A 27,988-nucleotide genomic window follows, 5' to 3' on the forward strand; every position below is an offset into this window, starting at 1 on the left:
GTGAAACTGTCTGTTCACTGTTCTAAATTGATGCATTAAAGCCCATATTTAAAGTGAGTGGCAATGAGATCAGCTGACTGCAGACACCTCAATGTTAAAAATCAATTAAATGAAATTTTAACCCTAACCCTGAATATCTTATATACAACACTTCCTCTGAGCACCACCTTTAACACACAAGCTGCAGGAAGTAGCCTACGCTGTCTTCTGAACACAAGCGATCATCTCACATCTCATTCACTATTCAGCACTACTTCAGGCTGCGGCCGACAGTACACATGGCCCGTCATTTGTTCGTGACAACCTTGATATTTAATTTGGGACAATGGCATTGCTGGCTAGCTAGCTAGTTTTGTTGTTGAACATACCATCAAATTATATTTACTGTTCGCCAACCATCAGACCTTTCTCAACAGTGCCAGTGCTGGAGCAAGGTCTGGCTGCACCAATTCTCATCCTGGTATAGGTGAAAGGCTTGTTTGCATGTTTTTAAACTGATCAAAGTCACCTTGGGCAGCATTTAACCAGGATGAAGCTGTAGTGCTCCTGCAAAATAGTGTTTGGGGAAACTTGGTTTGCACATCAGGAGGTGAGCCCTGGCATTAAAAATGGCAAAATCCCTGTCAAAGAAAAGGTGACAGCTCTTGGTTTGTTTACATTTGTGCCGTTAGCAAACAGGTGAGTGTTAGAGTAACTTACAGGTTACAGGAGTGTATGTTGCTAGGTTAGAACTTGTTGTTGTTTCATGAAGCAATGGGGATTTTGTACACACAGGTAGCGGAAGGGGGGAACAGGCAGTCTACATCTGGTAAGTCAGATTAGTCAACCATATGCCTTGTAATTAACTTTGAATCTTGCGAGCAAAATGTTAGCTTTCTGGCTAAAATGTGAGACAAAGGGGTCAGTGAGCTGAGCAGACTAGTTTATCTCACGTTACTGGAGAAGTGAACAACATCTCCATCGCATAAGAAGTGGTTCGTAATGACTATTCAAGCTATGATTCAAACTCTCAGGTGTTGGCAGAGAAACAGTTGTTGCTTGTGAAAAATGTATATTTTGATCACAAAATGCATGAAATAAAAATTAATGTTCTCAATTTTGTCTTTGGCAAGTCACCATGGTATATGTAGGATAATACCCGACAAGGTTTCCATTATCAGGAATCAATAGACGTCAACCTATCCACATGATGCACAACCTACCTCAGCTGATTTTGTACTTGTATTTTGTACTAGTTATGCACGTTTACTTGCAAATTTGTAGATAATCAAATTTAAAAAATCGAACTGTGGCCCCTGCAGTTGTTTATTTTGTCTTATTTTTGTCACACCGCGGTGAGGTTGTCTCGTCTTGGGTTATTGTCTGGTCATTTCCTGTTTTATTTTGAAAATCTAACTCTCCTCTCGTTTCAGATCACTTGCCCTTCCTCTTGTGTCACCTGCCCGTCTCCCCTGATCCCTGATTGTGTCCACCTGTGCCCCATTTCCCTCATGTGTTTAAAAGTCTGCGTTCCCCTTTGTCCTGTGCCAAAGTGTCTCGTTTCATGTCCGACCACAGAAGCCTAAACCATAGTCCTGATCCAAAGCCACAGCGTATTCGTGAGTTTTTGTTGTATCCTCGTAAGAGTGAATTTCTGTTAAATTTTCATAGTCATTAGTTTAGCTCGTTTGTCAGCCTCCCTTGGGAGAGATTTTCTGTTCATTGTTTTTTATGGTTAATGTTTTGAAGCCTGTTGATTTCCTCCTTAGGAGTGATTTTGATAGATTTTGTACTTAGAGTTTCCTCCTTATGAGTGATTTTGATTTCGATAGATTTTGTACTTCGAGTTTCCTCCTTATGAGTGATTTTGATTTTGATAGATTTTGTACTTCGAGTTTCCTCCTTAAGAGTGATTTTGATTTCGATAGCCAGTTTTCCTCCCTAGGAGTGATTTTTGTTTAAGCCTAGTTTTTCCCGTCCGATAGACTCTGATAGAGTAATTTTCACAGCCCAATTGTTTTGAAATCACTCTCTCGAGAGCCTTGTTTAAACTCAATAAAAACCGCTCACTGACACCTCAGCAATTGAGTCCTGTATTGAGTCTCGGCCTGACAATTTTGTGCTATTAGTAATCTAGCCTTGCATTAAACTGTTATAAGAAGATCTACTTGCAGAGACTTAAACCTTGCTTCAGTTATATAATCCATCAGTGTGCCTTATGTCTGCTTTTACGATGTCACACTAATTATCTGGAGTACCATTCAATACCATTGTGTGGTAGTCTCCACTGCATTGCCACGCAACAAAAACAGGACATAGCTATGACAAAACCATCTGAAAACCAGACATGATGTTCACTGTGATGGTTTCAGGTTTGTAGTAGTACAAGTCTGTAGAAGTAGATTTTATCCTGAATGGAAAGTGTTGGACAAACACAAAACTCACAAGAATTTTCTATTTAACGACAGATGGAGTTTTATAAGTTGTCGTCATATGACCTTTTTATCGAACCTTCATCCCATATAATGGCTCTCATCATGTTACCAAAGTTCCATCATTCGGTCAAGTTGTAACAACTGGGGGGCGGTAACGAGCACCGCATGGATTAGACGTTCTCCCGGGAGGCTCTGAAACACCATTGCTAAAATTACATTTATAATCCACGCTTACACGACGAACGTGCAATTATGAGCAACTCTGGTAGACACCTTGCTAAGGGGAAACCTGCAAACCCCAAATCAGCTGCTAAGACAGACTGTAAAGCTGTTTTTACAGCTGAAGAAGATGATGAGGCTAACAGTCAAGCAGCGCTAGCTAGCGAGCTGCGCAAAATCTGCCCGTGGATCTCAGGACTCCCTTTTTTTTGTTATAATCTAGGACTGCTCAACTAGCTCATATAAGTAAGCGTTATGGACATATAAGGGTGGATGAGGATTGTTTGGTGAGCCCACCTATGAGGTACGTTGTGTTTCCTTCATCAACCTACAAAGTTATGGTAATTAGGCACATTCTTGTAGTGTTCAGCTGTCTCTCAATGTTTAATAAGGTAATTATGCTCCGCTTCGTTTGGGGAAGCGGATGGGGGGAGGGATTAAGAGTGTATGTTTTTTGTTAGTTTTTTTCTTTCTTCCCTGCTCTTTTATTGTGTAACAGCGCCAATCTTAGTATTATTATTAACACTGTCAATATGCCACTACTTCTTAAGTACAAATAATGTCTTTTTATGGCCGCAAGTAATTCTCCCACCTCACCACCTGGCCCATTAACCTTACTTAACTGGAATGTCAGAGGCCTAAGAACCGGCTTAAAGAGAGGAAAGATTTTCTCCCATTTAAAATCTTTATCCGGGGACATTATTTTTATGCAAGAAACACATATTAAACATACTGAGCAATGGAGACTGAAATGTAGCTGGATCTCCCAATATATCAGTCAACTTTTTCCTCTAAGGCCAGAGGTGTAGCTATACTTATCCGCCAAAACATCCCATTTGAACATATCTCAACCATTTCTGACCCGAACAGTCGTTACCTTATTGTAACAGGCCACATTTTGTCAAGACATGTAACTTTCTTAAACATATATGCACCTAACTTTGACGATCCTGGATTCTTTAGGAAAGTTTTTAATCTTATTCCTGATTTATCAACCACCCATTTGGTTTTTATGCTATACTGGACCATTTTATTGATAGACTTTCCACTCGTCCCTCCAACCCTTCTAATTCCACCATTGTTCTAAATAACTTAACTGACTCCATGAATCTTGTGGATATATGGAGGCTGCAGTACCCGACTGATAGAGACTATTCTTTTTTCTCGCACGTGCACAAATCATATACAAGAATTGACTACTTTCTGATAGATGCTAAATTAACCTCTGATATAATTTCAACCAGATACCACAACATCCTAATTTCCGACCACAGCCCTGTTGAATTAAAAGTAGACCTTGGCAGAGCAAAGCCCACATTGGATTGGCAATTTAACCCATTATTACTCGATGACAAGCAATTTCACCAACAAACAGCCAACCTGATAACAGACTATTTGTCCCACAATGACACGTCTGATGTAACTGATTCTACTCTTTGGGAAGCTTTCAAGGCTGTTATACGAGGACATATCATAGCTTACAAAGCTAAATTAAAAAAAGATAGAGAGAGGGAGATGTCAGAAATAGCGGCCCAGCTTTCAGCTCTCGAAAACAAATACAGGATAACCGTCTCACCCTCTACGCTGAATGACATATTGATACTTAAATTCAAATATAACACTATTCTTTCCAAACAAGTGAGCATGATGCTATTAAAAGTAAAACAAAAACACATTTTGGCTGATGAACCTGACAAACTCTTGGCGCGACAGCTCAGAAACATACAGGCTAACAGGGCAATCCGCAAAATTAAAACTGAAACAGGAACCATTTCCACTGATCCGAAAGAAATTAATGATTGTTTCCGTAAGTTTTATGAGGAGCTCTACACCTCCAAGTCCAATGCAGATATCTCGCAAATCTCTGACTTCCTCCGTGCTCTGCATTTACCCAAATTAAGCCCCACAGCCCAAACAGATTTAAATTCAAATATTACTTCAGAAGAAATTGCTGGGGCAATACGCTCCTTTCCTAATGGGAAAGCCGCTGGTCCAGATGGATTTGGCATAGAGTTTTACAAAGCATACTTGGACAAAGTCTCCCCCAACATGTTAAGGATGTTTAATCATTCCATTGCAACTGGCCGACTCCCTGATTCTCTATATTTAGCTAACATCTCCTTAATATTGAAGAAAGATAAGGATGAGACAGATGCTGATTTTAGGTAAGGTCGATCAACGCATCTCGCTCTATGCTGACAACATAGTTTTGTTCCTCTCCCACCCCGAAGAATCACTACCTCCTCTGTTAGTTCTTATTAATAAATTCGGGGAACTCTCTGGCTACACGATAAATTGGGAAAAGAGTGAGTTCATGCCTCTCAAGGGTGACCTGAGCCCAATGTTTCTCAAAAACCTACCTTTTCGTATGGCTACAGTAAAAATGAAATACCTAGGAGTCGTTGTCCCCAAAGATCCCAAATTGATTTATAAGCTGAATTACTTGAATATGATAGAAAAATTTAAATCTAACATTGAGGCCTGGAGACTGCTACCTCTGTCCATGTTAGGTCGTGTCAATGCAATTAAAATGGTGGCTCTCCCCAGGTTTCTCTACCTCTTCCAAAACTTACCTATATTCATACCAAAAGCCTTCTTTAAATTACTAGATTCTGTTGTTTTTCCTTTTATCTGGGGATTTAAAGTGCACCACATAGCTAAAAATCACATAACCAAGCCAAAACTTATGGGAGGCCTTAGCCTACCTAACTTCCAGCACTATTACTGGGCAGCGAACTCCAGAGCATTAATGTATTGGCAAGATGCACTCCCAGGCAAAGTCTCTGCCTCCACCCCTTCATGGCTGGCAATTGAGCAAGATCTCCCCAAAAGCTCTCTCTCCGCTCTCCTCTTCTCACCAGCCCAATTCTCAACATCCATTACAGGCAACAACTTTATGGTTACCAGCTCTTTAAAAATTTGGCACCAAATAAGGAACTCATTTAATTTGCTGGACACCTCTGTTTACAGTCCAGTGTTCTACAACCATGCCTTCCCCCCATCACTAACTGACAGCACTTTCGCTCTTTGGGGAAATAAAGGCATCACAGCTACTGCAAACCTTTACATCAACAACACTTTTGCTACTTTTGCGCAGCTGAAGGATGAATACTCAATCCCAGCTTCACATTTCTTTCGTAACCTTCAGATCAGAGATTACATTTGCACAAATATATCAAACTTCGAATCAACCCCACCCCCCATTGAACTGTGTGCTTTTATGAAACAGGCCCATGATTCAAGGAAACTCTCGATTTTTTGGCCTCTTTGCATCACATAATCCAATTTCCATACAGCATTTAAAGGAAGCCTGGGAGAATGACCTTGGTATGACGTTTGGTGATGAAGACTGGGAGGCTAGCCTTAAGGCTATTCACACCTGCTCTATAAATTCCAGACACCAGCTTATTCAATTTTAAGTAATCCACAGACTACACTACTCCTGCACTAAACTACACTCTTTCTATCCTACTGTCTCTCCAATTTGCCCAAAATGTAAATCAGCGGAGGGCACCTTGGGCCACCTTTTCTGGTCTTGCCCCAAAATAAACAAATTCTGGTCAGATATTTTCAAGTGCCTTTCTGAAGTGCATAACTGTGTTATTGCACCTGACCCATACATTGCCACTCTGGGCAGGACCCGTCACCCTTTAACTGTAACCCTTCTGCAACAAAAGGCAATACAGTACTGTGTGGTCATAGCAAAGAAGACTATTCTAACCCTTTGGAAAAAGGAAGAGGTGCCTACTTTTGGGGCTTAGCTGGCAGAGGTCACCAATTTGTTACATCTTGAGAGGATTAGATACACTACTTCCTTTCGTTCTATGACCTTTGATAGAATGTGGCAACCATTTCTGTCTTACCGTCGAGAGTGGACTAAAGCATTAATGTAATTGCATTCGTGTTTGTGCATGCAGATGTATGGACACAGTATATTTGTATATGCACTGTGCATGTATTTGTGTGCATGTGTGTGCATGCATGTGTATGTATATGCATATCTATATGTAGTTTCTTCTCTCGGTCAAGGCAACATACTATAAACTTCCATCTTATAGCTGGTTCTGATTTTTTATGTTAATTGTTGTACTCCTTAAGTGCAGGGTTGTTGTTGTTTTTTGTTTTGTTTCACCTGTTTTTGTTTTTGTTTTGTTTTTTATGTACGTAATTTGTGATATTTGTCTATAAAACTGAGAACCTACAAATAAAGTATTAAAAAAAAAAGTTGTAACAACTGAGCAGACTTCATTTGCTCATAAAGCTCCACTGTCACCAGAGAACGGTTGAAGAAATCATTCTTACCTTATACCATAGCACTGTTCAACAGCTCACCTCTGTGTGTCTGGTGAACAATCTACTGCACTACCATTGTATATATCTGTATTTAATTGTGTTCTTCAGATACACATAGACACACACACACACACACACCATTCGATTCATAAAAACAAGTTATGAGTTGCTCTCAGTCAAGCATGATTAAGTTCATCACACTACTGGTGACAATGATCTCAGCTTTAAGCTATAAACCAAGTTAGCACATTATAGACTATATTTCAAAAAATCTCAACCTAATCTTCACCTCATTCAAACAGTACAGAAATGTACAGAAAAAGCTGCTTGTGGAGGTCATGTCCACTTACCAGTCGTCATACTGAGAGTGTAAGCGGAGAGGAAAAGGCAGCAGAGAGCGAGAGGACCAGTCATCCTGCCGAGTGCTGCTGCTCAGACCAAAGGATGCTCCATCTGTCATCAGAGCAGAGGACGATGGCAACGTTTGATCTCCCATCCTTCACACTGTGGTTGCCTCACTATACTGCTCAGGTTTAGAGTCAGAGGATTAAAGCAGTTCTCTCTCTCTCTCTCTCTCTCTCTCTCTCTCTCTCTCTTTCTCGCTCTTTCTCTCTGCTCTCTCATATGGCATTCCCAACCTTTATGTATCTCTATTTTACATCCCTTGCGTTCCCTTGTGTGTCATAACTAGCTTTATCTCTTATCTGGGTTGTGTCCACAACATAAAAATGTTCAAGTCAAGTTAAACTTAATTATTTATTATCTCTTTGGAGGGGATTTGGTTGCAGCCAGGTATAAAGACATACAAATGCAAATAACTTTAAATGGACACGCTGAATTCTGATATGAAGTCCTGAGGTGAAGAGATCACATTTTTAAATTGAGGCTTCTAATTGCTATGGAGACAAAAAGGACTTCACATCTTTTGTATCATTTTTCATATCGCCACCTTAACATGGTGAGGGGTCTGTGTGTCCCTGTGACCCTGTGAGCTGCATTGTCATCGGATGTGGCTCTCGGTAGGATCTCCCAAGGCAAATTAGTCTCATGGGAGGGGTCACTCTGAGAGCTCTTTGAAGATCTCATATGATTCGGCTTCAACAGGGATGGAGAACCTCACCCAGAATAGGGAAACTAAGGCCCCACTGCATCCATGCAATTGCAAGACGCTGAGAGGAAGGCTCATACTATAGTTGGTGCTTATGCACTGAGAAGCCGCTTGGAGTACCTGGCCTTCTTGGAGTCCCTGGGTGGTGTCCTGGAAAGGGTTCCATCTGGGGACTCTAGTTCTTCAAAGCCCACGTGGGCAATGACGGAGAAACCAGGAGTGGGGTGGTTGGGAGGAAAGGCCTGCCTGATCTGAACCTGAGCAGTGCTTCCTAATTGGACTTCAGTGCTATGGATTGGTCATAGCAAACACCATGCATAGAACTTTTGAGGACTTTGAATTTGAGTGGACCATGTTCAAAGCCTCCATTGTAGAGACTGGTGCTAGGAGCTGTGGTCAGGTCATTGGTGCCTGCTCTGGTGACAAACTAAGAACCCACTGGTAGACACCAGTGGTGAGGGAAGCAGAAGAAGGGCTTTTGGGCTTGGGTGGCCCAGGGGTCTCTTGAAGCAGCAGACAGGTACTGAGAGGCCAAAAGGGCTGTAGCCTCAGCGGTTGCTGAAGCAAAAAGCTGGGTGTGGAAGGAATTTGGAGAGGCTACAGAGAAGGACTTCTAGTTGGCCTCAAGGAAATTCTGGCAAACTGTTTGACTACTTAGGAATTAGACTTGGGAAATTGTCTGGTGTTGGAAGAACACTTTGAGGAGCTCCTGAACTCATGTAACACCTCCTCGGTGGAGGAGTCCAAAAATTCAAGGGAAGACTTGCTCATACACCTGGCAAAGGTCACTGATGTAGTCACGGTGTAGATGAGATTTGCTCTGAGCTGCTGAAGGCTCTGGACATTGTTGGGCTGACTTAGTTGACAGTGTCATGTAAAAGTCAGAGACAGTATCTTTTGAGTGGCAGACCAGGGTGGTGGTTCCCATTTTCAAAAGGGGCTCAGAGGGTTTGTTCCACACACCCAAACTTTTTTCTACCATGTCTTTAATACCTGTACTGACATTTTTTTTAACCCTTTACATTCTCCCCTGCTTTTTTTTTTAATAAGTTCAATATGGTTAAAAATAGACATGTGGTTTAAAAATGGTCACCCATATATATATTTTATGTTATTATGTCTCAAATAGTGTTTAAAATGCCAATTTCATTGTGCTCTATTTGTTAGCGTAATACTCAGACAGGTCACTAGATTGCGCATAGCAGTGGGGAGGAACTTGAAACCCTTTAGAGGCATGCGCTGCAGAATAAATCCTGCAGTCAAGCTGAACGCACGCTAAAGTTTCTGTCTCTTTGTTTCTACATACAGGTGGGTTAATATTCCTCAAAACTAGAGGCCTGTACCCCAGTATAAGGGATAACAGCATTGTGAATCCTTGGTGATAATGTGTAATGTTAGAGTTGAGCCGTTTTGCAGAAATGTGTGGAAATAGGGATGTTTAGCTGTAGACTGCCATGCTAGGCTAGCAGACCTGTTGCTAATGAGCTAGCTAACATATGCAGTGCAATAGAAGTGCTATGAGACATGCAAAAGGGGTTTGTTTTGTTTGTTACCCAGTCAGAAGATACATGAAGGGTTAATGCAGATATTCTTTGGCAGTGTGTAACTGTTTTCCTGTATCTTTGTGTAAATAAGTGACTTAAGAAGATAAGTACACACTGATTTGTTATAATGTAACCTGAGTAATACTGATAGGTAATGTTGGAAGTTACTCACTATAAGATCCCATATTTTGGTGTTATGTGCAATTTGATAAATGAGTTAAGCTGTGGAAAATGTGACAGTAACCAAATAAGAGAGAATTGATTTTGTGCAGCTGAAGAACAAGGAAGCCTATGGTAGGCCTGGGCGATAAACCGAAAATTTACCAATACCGAAATTTACGATGATAACCGACGTCATTTTGCCCCTGTCGGTATATTCGGTGTTTAAAAAAAAAAAAAGGAAAAGTCGTTTTTGTCTTGTTTGGCTGTGTGTGTAGGTAGGCTACCGGTATGTTCATGTCCCTTTAAGACGCTCGGCTGTACGACGCATACAGCGCGTTTAGTCAGGTGACTCCATCCAGTCTGTTACAAGAAGGGAAAGAGACGTGAGACGGAGAAAATGGAGCCCGTCGGTTCAAAAGATGAAGCGGCTGCTGTCGAATCTCTTTATAAGAGACTGTATTTTAATACTTTGTGTTTGAAGGAAATTTAAGTTATTTTATACTTTTAACATGGATTAAAGTTCTCCGTCGCTACGACGGATTTCCGTCATTCAAACTTAACAGAGGCGACTTGTGAGATCAAAGCAGATCAGAGAGCTGTTGGCTGATGTTTATTGACAGATTGTCACACTCTGCAACAAATGGTATCGTTAACAGCGTGTGCGCGCCTGACCAATGACAGTGCAGTGACCCACACAGGGCGGGATCTGAACACGGAGCGGCGCTAAAGTTTAGCTGCTTAGCTAGCAAGGACTCGTCGCGCTGCTAGTTATCAGCTGAGTTTAGTCAGCACGTGAGAACTCGTCTGACAGGGAGAGTCTCCTGTTGTGTGCTACATGTGTGAAATAACAGCTGTAGTCTGGACTTTGTCTGCAGTGTATCTGTGTAAACAGCTTCATTCAGCGTCTCTCCCTCCCCTCTGAGTTACCATGGTTACAGGAACGCCCTGAAACTTTATAATGATCAATAATAAGCTTTTGGTTAGTTTGACTGTACAAATACTTACTTATCGTTCATTTATCATTATCGAGGTGAGTTGCTCAATATATCGTGATATTGATTTGAGGCCATATTGCCCAGCCCTAGCCTATGGTCATTAATTTTGTTTATTTCATGGTGCTGTTTCTTTTCAATGCATTTACATGCTATGGTTACATGTATATTTTTTTAAGATATTGAAATATCTGGCATACTTGAAAATACTATAACTCAGCTGATGCGACACTGGGCATTTTTGTTTATTACCTCAGGAAGTAATTTCTTAAAGATGTCATTTTGTTAAGAAAGAGAATAAATCCTGCAGTCAAGCTGAACGTACGCTAAAGTTTCTGCCTCTTTGTTTCTACATACAGCTGCAGGGTTTACGAACACACCTCTCCCTTGTACCCACCAGACCAGGGGGGCAACACTGTGTCCATATACTCAGCACAAAGTCAAAGATGAGGCGCCTGTTAGCTCAGTTGGTAGAGCAGGCGTCCCATGTACAGAGGCCTTGTCCTCACTGCTGCAGCCCAGGGTTCAAGTCCAACCTGTGGCTTCTTACTGCATGTCATCCCCTCTCTCTCTCATCCCATTTCCTGTCATCTCTCTGAGCTGTTCTATCAATAAAGCCATAAAAAGGCCCCAAAAAAGACAAAGTGGTCCCTTTTCACACAGAGACTCCGCATTATCAGCGCAGCGAAGGTTCACCATTTCTCTGCCTTTTTTTGTTCACACTGTACCAAGCAGCTCTGGCGTAAAGCCACTCCAATGTGTCAATTCAAACAGCATGCCGCTGCTGTGAATCCAAAAGAGGCGTGATGGTACAGATCATGACGTTGAGATCTGTGTTTTTTTTCAACGTGTTTCCCCCGGTGTCCACCTGTTAATTAAAACAGGTACCCGCTGACTGTTTATAATCATATGGATGCTGTTATAATGTGTTGTGAATGAGATCCTGACCCACCATACATCCTGGAAATTCAGTTCAATTGTGGGAGCAGCCTGGCTCTGCTGCCGGGACAGACACTGTTTTTTAAGCAGAAATGTGACGAAGAGTCGGTAGGACAGACAGGAGGACATTATTTGATAAGTGAAGGATCAGTTTAGTTATCAGACTGCACAAAGCTGGAAAGCTCGATAAGTCTATCCCCGTTTTTCCACATCTAGCATGAGCATGTTCACATGAAAGGGGAGCAACTTGTTGATGAAGGTTCTCAGTCATCCAGGTCATGGTAATTCTAAGTGCTAAATCATAGGCAACTGGACTTGTTTCAGTTTCTTTAAGACGTTTCACCTCTCATCCTGCTGCTTCAGTTCTGAACTGACACCTGCCGACACCTACCAGTGTTTCTCAGCCGGCTCACTCCTGTTCCTGCTCCTTAGTCAGCAGCACAGCCGACTCCTGTTCCTGCTCCTCTGTTGGAAGAGGGGCTTCTGCTTTCACGGCCAGCCACCTGCTTTAGCCTCCTCCTTAATCTGGTAATGCGAGGGTTTACAGATCCAGTTTGAAGCCTCCTGAACTGCTCACAGACACATCAGGGCCACCCTGATAATATCAAACTTATTTGATATTTATGATTTAAAATATGGATGATTACATCGGTACTTTCTGAACTGGAGAACAAAAAACGATGAAAGGCAGAAAATCTCACCTGCAGTTCTTTCTCTGATGAATTGAATACCTGTGTTGACCACTCCCCACTCATCCAGACTCGTTTAACCTTCTGCTTTTGTTTTGTTTTTTTCTCCCTGCAAAATGTTATACAGTTGTTGCACCACGCTCATCTCTATTTGGTTTACATCTGCTTCTCCATGAGATCATGTGAGAAGGATCACGAGAGGCATTGCTAACTTTATCTGTGGAGTGTGTTGTGCCATTTTTTTGTGACACAACCCAATTTGAAAATTGAAGCCAGAGCGCTGAAGCCACGCCCTGCACAGAGCGGTGTTCACTGTTTATTGAAAATATATCAATACTGAACTTGTGACATCCAAATTGCACCAAATTCTACATTACACTGTATATGGCCCTCAGCAACACAACTGCCAAGTGTGAAGTAGATTGGATCATCAAGGCAACAAAAGCAGAGTCCGTCCGTAACGAAGAGAAGGTGCTACAGGCATATCTCTCCTTTGAGGCCCCAGCTGTATCCTGTGGGTACCACACTGCAACAGTTATCATGGATCTTCAGAAGAAGCGAATGTTTAGTACGCCCAGGATAAGGTTTTAAAAATTTCAGTTGCATTTACTATTTAATAGAAATATGTCTGTCATAATTGAATTACACAGAAGTGGCAGTGGTTGAGGTTCAGGTAACTTTAATTTTACACATAAGTAGATTTGGTTCGAAGAAAAGACATCTCATCCATCTTGACACAGATTTTGCAATAACACTGACAACAGACAAACATAAACAAACATGATAAAAGTACTCATGGCTCAACTAATCAGAACTTAAAGAGAGAATTACCAATAGAACACTAAAATAAATATAAAATAAAACAGCCACTAGGATAAATAAGGTAAAATTGTGTTTTTAAAAAAATAAATAAATAGAGGTTGCTTCTATAGAATCTGTGCAAATATTGCTATGACTTATTCATCTGAGTTATAGCTGCTGGAACAAGCTACTGCTTTGTTCTACACTTGGAACTATAAACGTCCATCCAAAGGGAAGAAGCTAAAATTCACTGCAAAGGGAGTGAGTTATTGTTGAAAATTTACCTGGCTATCTGCTGGTAGTGTTAAGGGGATGCACAGATAAGCTGTGACTCAGCTCAGTAGCAATCAGCCTACTAGACCAGTTAACAATTTGATTCAGAGAGTTTCTGTCCTTTAAAAATAGGTTTCCAAACCATGACAGCAAAGAAAAAATGTATAATAGGCATAATAGAATAAGGTTTTGTTTATGTGGAATTAGGACAATGTGCTTCAAAGTTCAGTTTTTTGTCAATAATCATCCCAAGATATTTATGAGATTTTTTATTTTCTACTGTCTGACTCCTAACGGATGTTACAGCATGTGTTTGGGCATGTCTTTTAAAATCAATGATCATATCTTTAGTTTCACATATGTTGAATTGAAGATTGGACTGGTCATACAAGACAAAGCGTTGTGGCTGGTCTCATTGCGCTGGAGCCAACTAACAATAACATAGTCATCTGTGTCCCAGTTTTAAACCTGTTCTGACACATATTTGGGTAGAGGATAAACATTAGGGGCTTTTCAAACTTTTTCACATCATGGACCCCTAAACTGACACAAAGTACACCAGAGACCTGTATTTCATAACATACCTCAGGGTCTCCCACCTGATAGGATGCTTTTAGATGTTTTATCAAAGTGTATTAAACACATGACCAAAATAGTAATACATTCTGTCATTACTTGTGGATGGAATTATACTCTCCTTTTTTGTCCAGGAACCCCCCAGGGGTCTTTGAGGGGGTTATACCCCTTATAAACCCCTTAAGGACCCCTGGGGGGTTAATTCCATCCACAATTAATGACAGAATGTATTACTATTTTGGTCTGGACCACACTTTTACAATTATTATTCTATGGAATGCAGTGCAATGGAGCATTTAAAACATACAGACTAGACTGTGCACTGTAAATAATAACAATAATAAATAAAGTTATTTTAAAATACAAATTTCCATTTTATCTAGTTGAATACAGATTTGTGTTTGTACTTCTTGCAAGTGTCTACCAGATGTTGCTGTTGGTATCATACTATCCATACAACTCACCCATATTATATCTTAATATCAAATCCTACCTATCTGAAAGAACACAATGTGTTTCTTACAATAATACTACATCGATATTTACTCATGTGAAGTATGGAGTTCCCCAGGGTTCTGTTCTTGGCCCTCTGCTTTTCTCTTTATATATTTCACCTCTTGGCCAAATTATTCGGAGTTATGGAATACATTTCCACTGCTATGCGGACGACACTCAGCTGTATGTGCCCATAAAAGCTGATGATAAAAATCACGAAATTAGAGACCTGCTTGTATGCAGTGAAGAAATGGATGTCAGAAAACTTCCTGCTCCTGAATTCGGATAAAAGTGAGATACTAGTCATTGCCCCCGCTCGACAGAGACACCACTTTGATCAGGTGACGGTAACTCTTGACAACTGTGTTATTTCTCTAAGTTCAACTGTCAAGAACCTTTGTGTTACTTGTGATTCTACCCTCTCTTTCCATCAGCACATCAAAGAAATTATCAAGATCGCTTTTTACCACCTGCGCAACATAGTTAAAATGAGGTCCTTCTTGTCCACGGCTGACGCAGAGATCCTGAGACATGCCTTTGTTTCGTCTAGGCTGGATTATTGCAATGCCTTATTTTTGGGTCTTCCGCGTGAGAGCACTAAAAGTCTACAGATGGTTCAGAATGCTGCAGCTAGAGTCGTAACACGTACAAGAAAATTTGATCATATTACACAAATCCTAGCCTCACTGCATTGGCTCCCAATACATATAAGATCAGACTTTAAGGTGCTGCTGATGACATACAAAACTGTACACGGCCCTGCCCCGTCATACATGTCAGATCTCATTATACCATATATTCCAACTTGTGCATTATGCTCTCAAAATTCAGGGCCCTCTTCCTCTGGAATAACCTCCCAGTTGACATCAGACAATCTGGCTCTATTAACGCCTTTAAATCTAAACTCAAAACTCACTTCTTTGATTTAGCCTTTAATTAGTCCTTGACTTTGATTGCTAGTTTCTACAGTGGGTCAATCTCAGTCTCAATGAGTTACCTGTAGTATTAGAATTCACACTGTCCTGCCAACGAGAAACAATCTGCTTATTCTGATTAACATCACATTTCTCTCACTTTCGTTTTTGTTTTCTGTCCCCACAAGCTGCAAGCTGTGTCGCTCTCTCACTCTCTATAGCTTCCTCCTCCTCCTCTTTCTCCTTTTCTCCTTTTCCTCCTCTCTTTTCATTCAGGCTCCCATCTGATGGACCACGGGCCTCTGAGACCATCTCTCTCTCCTGGCTCCTGCTGCCTCACATATTGATGGATCTGGATCGTCATACCCTGTGCTTCACTGCATCATTGCTCTCCTCTGTTTTACTATCTCCTTATATCTGTATTTCTGTAAAATTTGATGCCTTTTCACTCTGATGTTTTCTCTTTTACTGCTAATTATCTTGTGTGGCCTGCCTTCTTCCAGGTCACCATGTTGGAGAGGAGGTCGTGTGGCTCGGGCACCACCCGTCCTGATCAGTTGTCCCCTGGATCCACACACTTTACATATATTATATAAATTGTATTAGATATTCTGTCAATGCAACTTGTAAACTGTAATGTTGTTGTTCTTTTTTGTACATGCAACATCTATTGCATGTCTGTCTGTCCTGGGAGAGGGATCCCTCCTCTGTGGCTCTTCCTGAGGTTTCTTCCATTGTCTTTTTCCCCCCTGTTAAAAAGGTTTTTTTTCCATCATCATGGCAAGTTTTTCATCACTCGAATCAAGGGTTTAAGGACAGAGGATGTCGTTCACTGTACAGATTGCAAAGCCCATTGAGGCGAAGTGATTGTGATTTTGGGCTATATAAATAAAATTGATTTGATTTGATTTATGTATGTATGTAAGAGGCAGAATGAATATGGCTAATGGCCCCTTATAAATTAATAACTGATTAATGATATTCATTACTGATATATCTATATACATCTATAAACAGGGATAAAATAACAGGAAATAGGTAGGAAAACAAAACACTAAAGTAGCAAAGAAATTGTGCTTCTGTATGCATGCTGCATGATGCATGTTGATGTACCACAAATTATTTTAACTGCTGGATTAAGTAAAAACTGGAGTTGCGAGGTCTTCACAGAATAGCTATATGTACTTTTACATAGTACTTTTACCCACCTCTTTATGACAGGAGTATTTTCATTTATACTTGTTGAAAGTCATAGTACTTCAGTAGTTGTGTATTTGATATCAGTCTCTCCACACAAAAACTGTAGGTCAAATTTATTTCATATATTACATATCACAACACTATATCACCCAACACACGACTCTGCTTCTTTTGGGTTTTAAGCAGCAATATCATAATAAGTAAAATAGTGAAACCCCAGAGGGCATTATGACGACTATCTACCATGAAATGAAAAAGTCTGTGCCCCATCAATGAGTGGTTTTTGATCATAAGGCATATCAGCCCATTTGGACAGAGGTTTAGCCGATAAAATGTTACAACCAGCTGTTGTGTCAGGTCAGATTACATTAGATGTGTGATTCTCCCTTGCAGGCTGCTTGATTTCAGCAATGTTTTAAGTTTACTTTTTTGTTTCACAGCTGACAACACCTGCACACATATTTTCCACTCATGCACATCTTACACAACTGACACTATAGATTTACACATCCCATTCTGTGAACATTAATTTGATTACAATTTGATTACAATTTGATTTACTAAAGCATTCCATCAAAGTAAACATGATGTTGTCTCCCATTTTTGTTGTCAACTTGTGAGGTCAGGACAGCTGGTTTACAGGTCCCTCTTGCTGCCTTATTGTTTCTACACCAGCTGGTGAAAATGTGGCATTCATGGAGCATCAGCTTTGAAAGAAAGGCGACTAATTTGTTTACAGAGCTATAGTCTGGCAGTGAAATTTGACCTAGTCAAAGGAAGCAGCAGGGGTGCTTCCCAGCTGATCGTTACTGCTGTGGTCAAAGTGTAGCACCATCTAAGACCCACAGCCGTTGTCCCTCATTTAAATTGACCTAGTCTAACTCATCTTGATGTAGACTGTTGGTAGAAGTCTGTCAGACGAGGAGCGCTGTCTGGCATTCCCCTCTTCCTTCAGTTTTCTGCTTGTACTGATCAAAATTCCTGTTGCTACGTGAAACAACAACCTCTCCGGTAGCAACATGCTGAAAATGGCAAGATACCTTAACCCTAACCTGGTCGCTAGCAGCACTAACCTAAACAAGTTAGCAGCTCTTACTTTTTCTTTTGGGGCATTTAGCTATTTTAATCCTAGGGCTCACCCCATCCTGGCTTTAGTGCCACCCAGGAGAATGCAAACAAGCAGAGCGTTTTTTCCCCCGTAGTTGAAAGACACTTGCATTCTGTTGCAGTTGCACCTTTCTCCAGTTTCTGGATGTGCAAGACTAAATCTGACCTAGTCGGAGGAAATGCATAGGTTTGCTTTAGCTGTGGATAACCCCTAAAACACACATTCTGTTTCAGTAAGAAAAACAGAGATGCATCACATTACTGCTATAGCTGTGTTTCACTGACTTCAACAAAGTACTTGGTTTGAGCTGTGATCCAGTTTTTTCTTGCATTTTGTATCATTTTAATTTGGACGAGAGAGGCATGCTGGGAAGAGTGCTAATATGACTTAATATGATGTTCTGAGTGAGCAATCACTTGTACATTATGTTAATTCATCATTTATTTGTTAAAAGACTGGACTGATGTATATGATTATAAGTTAATTGGATCAGAGTTGACATGAAATCAACAAATATGTACTGTAGCTTTATAGAGTAAATGAGATAGTCGGGTATAATGTAAACATGAAGTCAGAGAGAATAGGACAGAGAACAAAGAACAGTATGTAGTGTAGAGAAAAAGAGAAAGGACATCAAAACAATTACTTTCATGGTATGGCCTGTGATCATTTGTCAGAATTTGCCCTCCCCATTCTCAGAAATATCTACAAAAAAGTCACCAGACACATTATGACTTGAGTTTCTGACAAATTTAATTTATCACATTCCAGAACCAATCCCAAGTATTTACAAAATGCATATATTGTATATAAGGCATCAACATCATAGTGGTAACCACCTCACCATTTCTCCTCCAGAATTCCATCACTGTTTCATAGAGAAATGATTTGATCAATTGTTATGTTCAGGTGCTCCATGAAATTATTTCAGTGCCTCCGTTTGTACTGGTAGGTAGTTTTCTGAACCAACATCAAAGAATGTGTCATTAGTGATATTTGGCAGGTTGGACTCCACATGTTGTGGAATCATGACATTCTCATTAGTTCTCTGAAGTAAGCTGTCCTGGGATTGTCCACAGACTGAGATGGTAAAAGTCCACATCAGTTCACTTTAAAGCCAACATGTTAACATTTGGAAGAGAAGATGGCTGAATACAAACAAAGAAAAGAACTTTGATTGAGATGTCTCCTTTGTGCCACCACTGAAGAGGTTTTTGTTTGTGTCGCCCTTCAGCAGGACCTCCACCGGGTAATGGTCACTAACCTCAAGCGCCTGAACAGAAAACACAGACAAAACAGCTTCCGAACATCAGCACACTTCAATAGAACACAGTTTTAGGCTTTACATGGGTTGTCTGCTTTTTTTACTGTTTCACATTTCACAACATGCAGCCTGTTACCTGCTCCTCTGTGAGTCGGTATTCCATTTGGAAGTTAAATGGTTTGGCTGAAGAAGGCACAACTGCTCTGGCAAACCTTTCCCCATGTACAACGATCCTGTTGTAAAACACATAACGGACAGACCAAAATGCATACTTGAGACACACTGATGTTTTCTCATTTGAAATATGACGGCATGTTAAAGAAACTTGGTCCCTACAGCATTTAAAACGGCATAATTTCAGTTGAGTTGCCATGATCAGTAGCTTCGCTACTAGGCAACAGTAAACTGCACCAATCTCTCACAGAGGCCATCTTTGGTTATTAGAGGAAACCACACCCATCTACAAATGCGGCCATCATTTTGATCTCAACTACACAACTGTTTCATGACTGCATCTTGCATGGTTATGATACTATTGCAGTGACAGAATCTGTCCACATACATATGAGCAGCTGCCAAAGTACTCAACACTTTAGACACAGCAGACAGTCTGGTACAGCCATGCTGCCACAAACTGCCACTTTTTACATGGAAACAAACAACTTCATGTTTTGATCTAATGCTGAATTTACAAGAAGGCACCAATGATTTAGAATTTGTCGTATCTGTTTTTGCAAAGTTTCTTACCCTCCTCCTCACCAAACAACTCTCACAGTCACGTGATTTATAAGGGAGTCTGGGGATATTGCGGTTACTAGTTTGATGCTAAGTTGAAACATGTTGTGTTACCCAATCATCTGCTATTATGCTTCTTGGGGGTGTTCACACCTGTACTTAGAGCTGTCTACCTGTTATCTGATTACTCAGGATGGATGGTAACATCAAGTGTGAACAGCCTAATAGCCTCACAGACTCACATTACACTCACAAAACATTACAAGCCTTGGCTTGAGTGGCGTGGGGTCCAACCAGATCTATGGATCTGGTGCCTCTTTGTGGTGGGACTCATGGAGTGTGAATTCACCTGTCATACGTGCAGGACGTGGAGGATCGCACAGTAGTGTCAATTTTATCTGGAATGAGCCAGAAGAGGCTCCTCTCTGTAATCAGGCGAACGTTCTTCCTGTTCTTCTTAGCAAGGTAGCCGCAGTCAGCATTGAAGTCCCCGAGAAGCATCACATCCTGCTCTTATACACACATACACAGCAAAATTGATGGTAGAACTACAAAATCTTATCAACTGGGTCATTATGAATGTGTCCTGCAGTTTTAGTTAGCACCAACAAACCTTACCTCAGTTTTCCACATGCTCTTCACATGTTGCAACACGTCATACAATGCATCAAGTTCCTTAGTCGTGTTGGTCGGAGTGGTGTGCTGAGGTATGAGGACAAACTCCTTTATAGCTGAAGATATAGATGGGGTTTGGAGGGAGGGAGGATGCAAGGAAACGTGTTTATATGCCTAAACATCACCATGCTATTCCTCATCTTAGATGGGAATCCTGAGTGTCAAAGGACTGACCTGTCTTGGGGGCTTTGAAGCGGACAACAAAAGGCTCTCTGGAGAAAGCATCAAAATCTCCTGGTCGATTATCTGGGTACTGATACTGGCCAGTGACTGTCACTGTACCTGTCCTGTACACAGTCAGTAAAACACATTACAGCCTGTATTTAAGATGTCTTAACTTTGGTGCATCCAGCAGCAAAGTGGTACGAGTGTGGACACGCAGTTTAGCTCACCTGTAAACAAATACATACTGCTCCTGGTATGATTCAGACCTGCCCAGTCTCTCACTGGCCACAGCATCATACACATGCTCAGTGTCATACCTGAATATCGAAGAGAGACAGACAGAAAGTGGACACAACTGTTAATTCCGTTATTCTGATGTTCAGAAGATCACCATTTCTGACTTGTGTTATGATTCAGATTTAGTGCCAAATCAAATATTTTTTTTCCTGTCGCCTCAGTTTGGATTTGAGTGGGTTTGTTTGCTCTAAACATACTCTGTGCCGTCTAGCTGTGGTGCATCACTTTGTTGCTTCTGATAATCGCCACAGTATCAGATATGAGACACACTGATTTGAACTGTTTGGAGGAAGAATGTAAGAGTCCATTCTTGATTAAAGGCTGTTTTCACTGTCGTTTGTCTCTGGCTGTTGCCTCTCATCTCATCTCTCATCTGTGTGTGTATATCTGTCTGACTTGAATCACAATGCTCAACGCAATACAATGATACATGATTAAAAATGCATGCAATTGGTCTGTGAGTTTCCTGGTTTGCTAGTGCTGTAAAGGTTAGAAAAGAGACATGCTCTTTCAAAATGTAATAATTCTCAAAAATGTATCAGTTATATGTCCAATTCTGGATAGGACGGCATCTGGGTCTGGTCCACCTATTAGTGATCTTGGGGAGAGTCACCTGTTAAGGCGGTCAAGCAGTCGTGGTAAAGCTTTTTGTTGACTGTCTCTCACTTCCTGAAGCAAACTCACATCACAGCGAGCGATGATCTGGAACACATATCACAGCAATTAAAAAGTAATTTGCAAAGTAACACAAAAGTAAATGTCTCAGCAACATCTCAGCCTTGCTGCCAAGTGGCTACTCATGGTATTGCAACTATAAAAATCCCCTGAGGTCCAAAACGCATAGACTGGCAAAGCCCTCTTTCTGGTGAACCACCATGGATCCTAATTTCTGCAAGAATATGGATGGCAGTGAAAGGAGAGAGATAAATATTGTAATGATCCCACGTGAATTACACCTTTGTCACTGGCTGATCATACCCGCATATTTTTTTTCTTGTCTAAAACTAACAGAGTTCTGGTCTTATTTCTTTAACACGTTAACCAAAGCCCTTTATATTATACTAGATACCAGCCCCTTGATAGCTATCTTTGGGGCACCCCTTACACCAGTCTGCCTCATTCATTAAGTATTAAACATTAACTTGCTTTTGCTTCACTCATTGGCTGTAGATGTATTCTGTTACACTGGAAAAGCCCAAATCCACCTTCCACCACAACTTGGTTAACTGATTTAACATTCTGTCTGTCATTAGAAAAGATGAAACATTCCCTGAGAGGTTCAACTGCCAGTTTCTATAAAACATGGCAGCCTATCCTATCCTTAATATTCTTACCTCTCTAGACCCATCTGATTCTTAATGCATCTATTTTTTTAAGTAAGCATCTTGAACATCCTTCCTATTGTGTTTTCCTCCCTGTTCTATTTATTTTTGTCTTTTATATATGTTAGGTTTTTCTGGTATGTTGTTTTCTTATCTCCTTCTGAGAGTTTGGGGAGTAAGGTGCTTGTTCTGTTTTTCTGTTTTAATACACCAAAAAGAGGGCTGGGGAGGAAAAAAGAGCTGGAACACATATTTTTACTTCGGATATATTTGATATTTGTACAACACTGGTTTCATTGAGATAAAAAAGTAATTTGTCTCACACCATTAACTATTGTCCAATTTTTTTCAAAATAAGGTCCCTTCTTATTATACATCTATGGTGAGCGCAAACACCCACATATAAAGTCTCCGTGCTCTAGGACATATTTTGAGTGAGGGTCTATAATTTGGTATTTTTGCTGTTTTCTCAGTTATCAGTCACAAATGAAGTGATGTGTTTCTTACCCCTACCCTAACCTGGCCATATCCTTAATGTGAATAAACCATTTCAACTTTAGACCTAAATAAGAATCCATTGTCTGAGCTAGCGAATCTTCTCCAGAGATGTACAGTATGATTCAGAGTTTCAGCGCTGATGTACTGTGTATGTCAGGAGTTATCCTGGAAGCTATTATGGGCTACTAACTTCTATTCAAGCCAACAAGTAAATGCTGTGCATCCTACATAACATTGTGAGGTCTGTTTTAACATAGAGATGGACACATTTTTTTTCTGTTTTGGTAGTAATTATTTTGTTCATAGACTGTCCAGTCTGTGTGTATGACGTAGAGCTAGTTGTAATTGGAGGGTTGGGTGTTCAATCCCCGGATCCCCTGGCTTCATGTCAAAGTATCCTTGGGCAAGATCCTGAACCCCAACTTGCCCCCTACCAAACAAGTTAAGAAGCGGTAAACGGGCTGCACAGTGAATGGTGAAAACATGGATGACTTTTTGCTGCTGTCATTACACTATATATATTGTATTAATACCTTTGTCGTCGTCTTCTTCTTTTGTTTTTCCCGGTTTCCTGCTACAGATTTATACCATGGATGACTACCGGGTCAATGCCCGGCGCGGGGACTTTAAGAGTCCAGTTCAAGTCGGACAAACACAATAGCCTCTTTCCCTTTTGCTTCTTACTGTCATATTCTTTTTGATACAGGTCCAGGTAAAAAGTATTTTGTGTTAATAGGGCAGCACAATATTGGAAAAAACTAACATTGCAATATTTTTCTTTTCTGCAATATATATTGCAATATAAAGAAATACAGGAATAATAAAATTATAAAATAGCCTAATCAAACCATCCAAAACTATAAAGCAAATAGCAGCAGTAATGAAATTCATCTCCAAAAAACATCATTGCAAGAACATAAAGACCAGAACTCAGTTCACTGTAAGTGTGTGTGTGCATGTGACATCTCCATTTTGTTTTCCCCACCACCCCAAAACAGTTTGGTTCCAATCCAGTTCACACCCACAAAAGCCAAATCCATCCATCTTTGTCTTACCCTGGTAAGAGTTAGCATGACATTGCTCTTCTGGGACTTGGAATCCCCAAAGTGATGGAGATTGAAGGCACAGATTCTAAAATCTGAGGAGCCTTCAACATCACACACACCCATGAGGAAGGGAAGTAGAAGGAGGGTGGAAGACCTCATGGCACAGAGCTGGGACAGTGACCTGGTGTGCGGAGACAAAGACAGATCAAATTTGATTGAACATCTACAGTTTGTGTGCACAAGAACCGCAGAAGCAACAGTAACTGTAAATGCACATGATGCATCACTGTCTGAATACCTTCACTGAAGAAGCTGTGTTATTTTTGTGTCCACAGACAGACAGACAGGCTGACATATAAACACCTGGCAAAGTACCAGGGCTGGGTATTGGCAAGGACTTCATAATACAATACGTATTGATGAGCCGTATTGTATTATGCTTCTCTGACTGACTCAAACACTCTGACGGAAATGGCAGCTGGCAATTCGAGGCAACTACATGCACATCTACAGGAGCGGAGGTCGTCGGCTATTCACAACTCGTTTAAAACTAGGGCTGGGCGATTAATTGAATTTCGATTTCGATTTCGATTTTGGCTTCCCTCGATCATGAAAACTAGATAATCGTAATAAAACGATCATTCTGCCGCACGCCGTGTCTTGTGTGGTAAATGCAGCGAACCCCTCCATCTCCACCTGTGCACTCCGCTCCGCCCCGCCCCCGCCTGAAAGTTTTTGCTTTCAGCCACGCCGGTGCGTGTTGCCAGTGGGTGTTTGGAAAAAACGTGTAGAAGAAGATGGTAGAAGATGGCAGAAAGGCAGCCTTTGGTCGGGAAGAAAGGTAAAGCGAATTCTGTGGTGTGGAAACACTTCGGTTTCGAGGAGTCTGACTCGGAACAAACGAAGATATTCTGCAAGATATGTCACGCGACCGTGTCTGCACCTCAGGGGAACACGACAAATGTATTTAACCAACCAAAGTCCACACACAGAGTAATACATGACCAAGCAGTGAAGGAACAAAAAAACTCAAAAATGAAAAGCTCCTTGACTCCTGCCACCGCCACACAGTCTTCAATTAAGGACACACTTTACAATGCCACCGCGTTCAATAAATGCTTGTTCTCAAATCAATGAATAATCGTCTTTAGTAATCGTGATTACAATATCAATCAAAATAATCGTGATTATGATTTTTGCCATAATCGAGCAGCCCTATTTAAAACATGAATAATTTCTTTCAAAAGATTGTTTTTTGGGGCTGGAAATCGATGCAGTATATTGTGAAAATAAATAATGCGATATATTGCCATATCCATTTTTTAGCAAGGCCATTGTGCCCACACATGTTTATATGCAGGATCAACACTAGTTTTAAGATATGGTTGTAGCTATGTTCCAGGGCACTCATTAACTCTACGAAGTGTTGGGGGTAACTTGTTACAAAGTAATCCCTTAGAGTACTCAGATTACTCTTTTGTTGTAACGAGTAACGTAACGCGTTAGTCCTGCAATTCAAGTAATCCCTTATTTAGTTAGTTTTTCATAAAAGCCATCTGTTAAGGGAAAAAAATGCTGTCTTTCTTTCCTTTTGTCGCCACAAAAATTAAATAAAATCACTGAAACGTTTGCACGGTTTCTGTTCCTCTCCTGCTGCTCAGCAGGTGGCTGCATGGCAGCTGAAGGTAAACCTACAGTTGTGTCAGTGCATAGCTAGCTAATTCAGTGTAGCGAAATTGCAGAGAGGACAACATTAACTTCATGGAAATATTTGGACAAAAAGTTCAAGAACAAAGAACAACATCACAGTGAAATGCAAGTTGTGCCTGGAGAATAAGTGATTGTCAGCTGCATCATAAACTCTATAAGGGCAGAACAGCTGTGCCTAATAATGTATGCCTCTGCCCAGTTCACTGTCAGATTGTTAGCAGAATAGAGATGTAAATGTTATATTGCATCTGTCATTCCTATTATTAGGCTGCAGGATTACCGATTGTGGGCTGTAAAGAAGGCTACAAAATGACGGTAGAGTAAATATATTCAAAGGTACATGTATAGTTGGCTAAATGCCATCTGGACAATATAAACCACATGCACAACGAGTCACAAAGAGGTTATACTGTACTCTTAAGTACTCTAGCATTACTCAGTAAATAACGTAGTAATCTAACAAGTTACTTTTAATGGCAGAAATCTTGTACGTAATGAGTAACTTTTAAGTAAAGTTACCCAACACTGACTTTAAAAGATCCCTACTGATTGGGTCAATATGTGGTAGCTTTGTTTTTCCATTTCTTCTGACAATTGTGGAATGGTATATGGTGGGAAAGAGAAAGAAATCATAGTTTGAGTTCAAATAGATTTGCTTTGCAAAGGTAGCAAACCATGGGAAGGTGTGACCTACCCACCTCTCCCCACCTCATTGCCTGTGCTTTGCTTACCGGTACTTACATATTTATGTGCGTAAGTTAACTCATGTAATTTATGTACTTATTTTAACCATGATCTTTTCACGACATATGTGGAATAGGTTGATCGCCAGCAACTCTCAAAATGAAATATAGGGTTGGGTACTGTTCACATCTGAACAGTTCCGATACTGGTACCTGGAATTCGGTTCCCAACGATCAAGTCATTTTTCTAATAACAATGTTTATCACATGTGAATCAGTCTTTCTGAGTTTTATTTCATCATTGATATACTGCATATGAGAGTGGTCAATAAAATAACTTTTGAAGTAATCTTCTACATTTAGCTGGTTCTCAGGCTTTTAAGGCTCTGTGTGGGAGTGTCCTTTTTTTCTGCCCTTTTTTTTTGGGGGGGGGGGGCAATAAGTAACAATAAGTAACCTGTTGATGGTCACTGCATTTCCCACTTCCCCTTCCTCTCTATTGCATTTTTCACTTTTGCACATTTGCACTAACTTGTTGCTGCCTCTTAATACACAACCCAACCTGCCTCAATGCTACTTTGCACCTCATGTGAATATTGTAAATATCTAGTTTATTTAGTCTATTTTATTCTATCTGACTTGTTTCGTGTCTGTGTAACTAACGTGCTGACTTGTGTACTTAACGTGCTGACTTGTGTACTTAATGTGCTGACTGTGTACTGAACCTGCTGACTTGTTTGTGTCTGTGTCCACGTGCCTTTAATTGCTCCCTGGGGACAAATAACGTTTTTTTAACTGAATTTTTAATTATGCCGAGCGTAAGACAGAGCCCTAGAGTTAAAAATGTGAAGACAGCAGTTATAAGTTTGCACACAGTCACAGTGGAACTTCCTGTTTGCTTATGTAAGCATTATGATTTCCCCAAGATGAGTTTGGTCTGAAAGGCTTGGTTGGGTTTAGCTAATACCTCATGCTAATGTTATTACTTGTTGTTAAATGTGACATTTTTGGGTAGTACAAACGTAACTGCTTTCTTGTTGACAGTAGATGATAAATAATAAACTCTTGTCTGTCTGTTAGGTATAGTGCAATGGCCAGGAGGTGATGATTTTAACTTAGCATAAAGACTGGAAGCTGGGTGAACAGATAACCTGGCTCTGTTCAGAGATCAAAAATACCAGCTCCTCTAAAGATAGCACAGCCTAACAGAAACAGAAAAAACAAAAAGGTCAGTCTTGTCCTCTAACTCGAACTATTCCCCTAAAGCAAAGCCTGACCCAGATGTAGATGATGTGAAAGTTCTTCAGTTGTGGGCACCCAAAGTTTGTATTAATTATTTTGACAGAGAACTGAGCCTATCTAATGCAATCATCTGAAATAATGTTTGTCATTGTTTTACTGTAATAGCCTTCTTTCATGCGCGCGCGTAAAAACACGAGATTGGATCTGACTGATCAGTCACAAATGATGTGCTCTGTATCGCTCAGTCATTCACATGAACACAGGCAGCTGTGGCAGATCAAGAGGCAGCAGCCTACAGCTCTGTTCATTTATTTCAGGCTCAGGAGTAAAAAAGTCATGATGTCATGGTTCATAACACGGACTTCTTCCAGCGGCCACTCTCTCTGCCTGTCATTTAATCCCGTCACACACACACACACACACACACACACACACACACACACACACACACACACACACACACACACATAAGGAAGAATAAAGGTAAGATTGAGTGAAAGGTGGAGTGGCAGCAGTTTACCAGCGTGTTGTCTCGGTGTAGCTGCGGGGTTTCCTGCCTGCTTTCTCTCTACTGAAACTTGAAGCTCCAGTATGTTTCCTGTGGGAGGGAGTTGTCGACAGTGC

At 40.7% G+C, this 27,988-nt stretch overlaps 1 protein-coding gene across 1 annotated transcript; it reads right to left on the bottom strand.

Moving 5' to 3' along the window:
• Positions 1-18,462: 18,462 nt before the first annotated feature.
• On the bottom strand, positions 18,463-27,960 carry LOC140999763 (deoxyribonuclease gamma-like). The gene is made up of 9 exons (XM_073470289.1): positions 27,885-27,960; positions 23,739-23,910; positions 21,477-21,565; positions 20,794-20,883; positions 20,576-20,688; positions 20,345-20,457; positions 20,076-20,233; positions 19,128-19,224; positions 18,463-19,000 (listed from the first exon to the last, which is right to left on the bottom strand). Exons 2-9 carry the CDS (start codon positions 23,886-23,888, stop codon positions 18,839-18,841), a joined length of 972 nt encoding a protein of 323 aa, XP_073326390.1. The 5' UTR covers positions 23,889-23,910; positions 27,885-27,960; the 3' UTR covers positions 18,463-18,838.
• Between the last annotated feature and the right edge of the window lie 28 nt (positions 27,961-27,988).

This window comes from Pagrus major, chromosome 7 (assembly GCF_040436345.1).
Source record: "Pagrus major chromosome 7, Pma_NU_1.0".
NCBI lineage: Eukaryota > Metazoa > Chordata > Actinopteri > Spariformes > Sparidae > Pagrus > Pagrus major.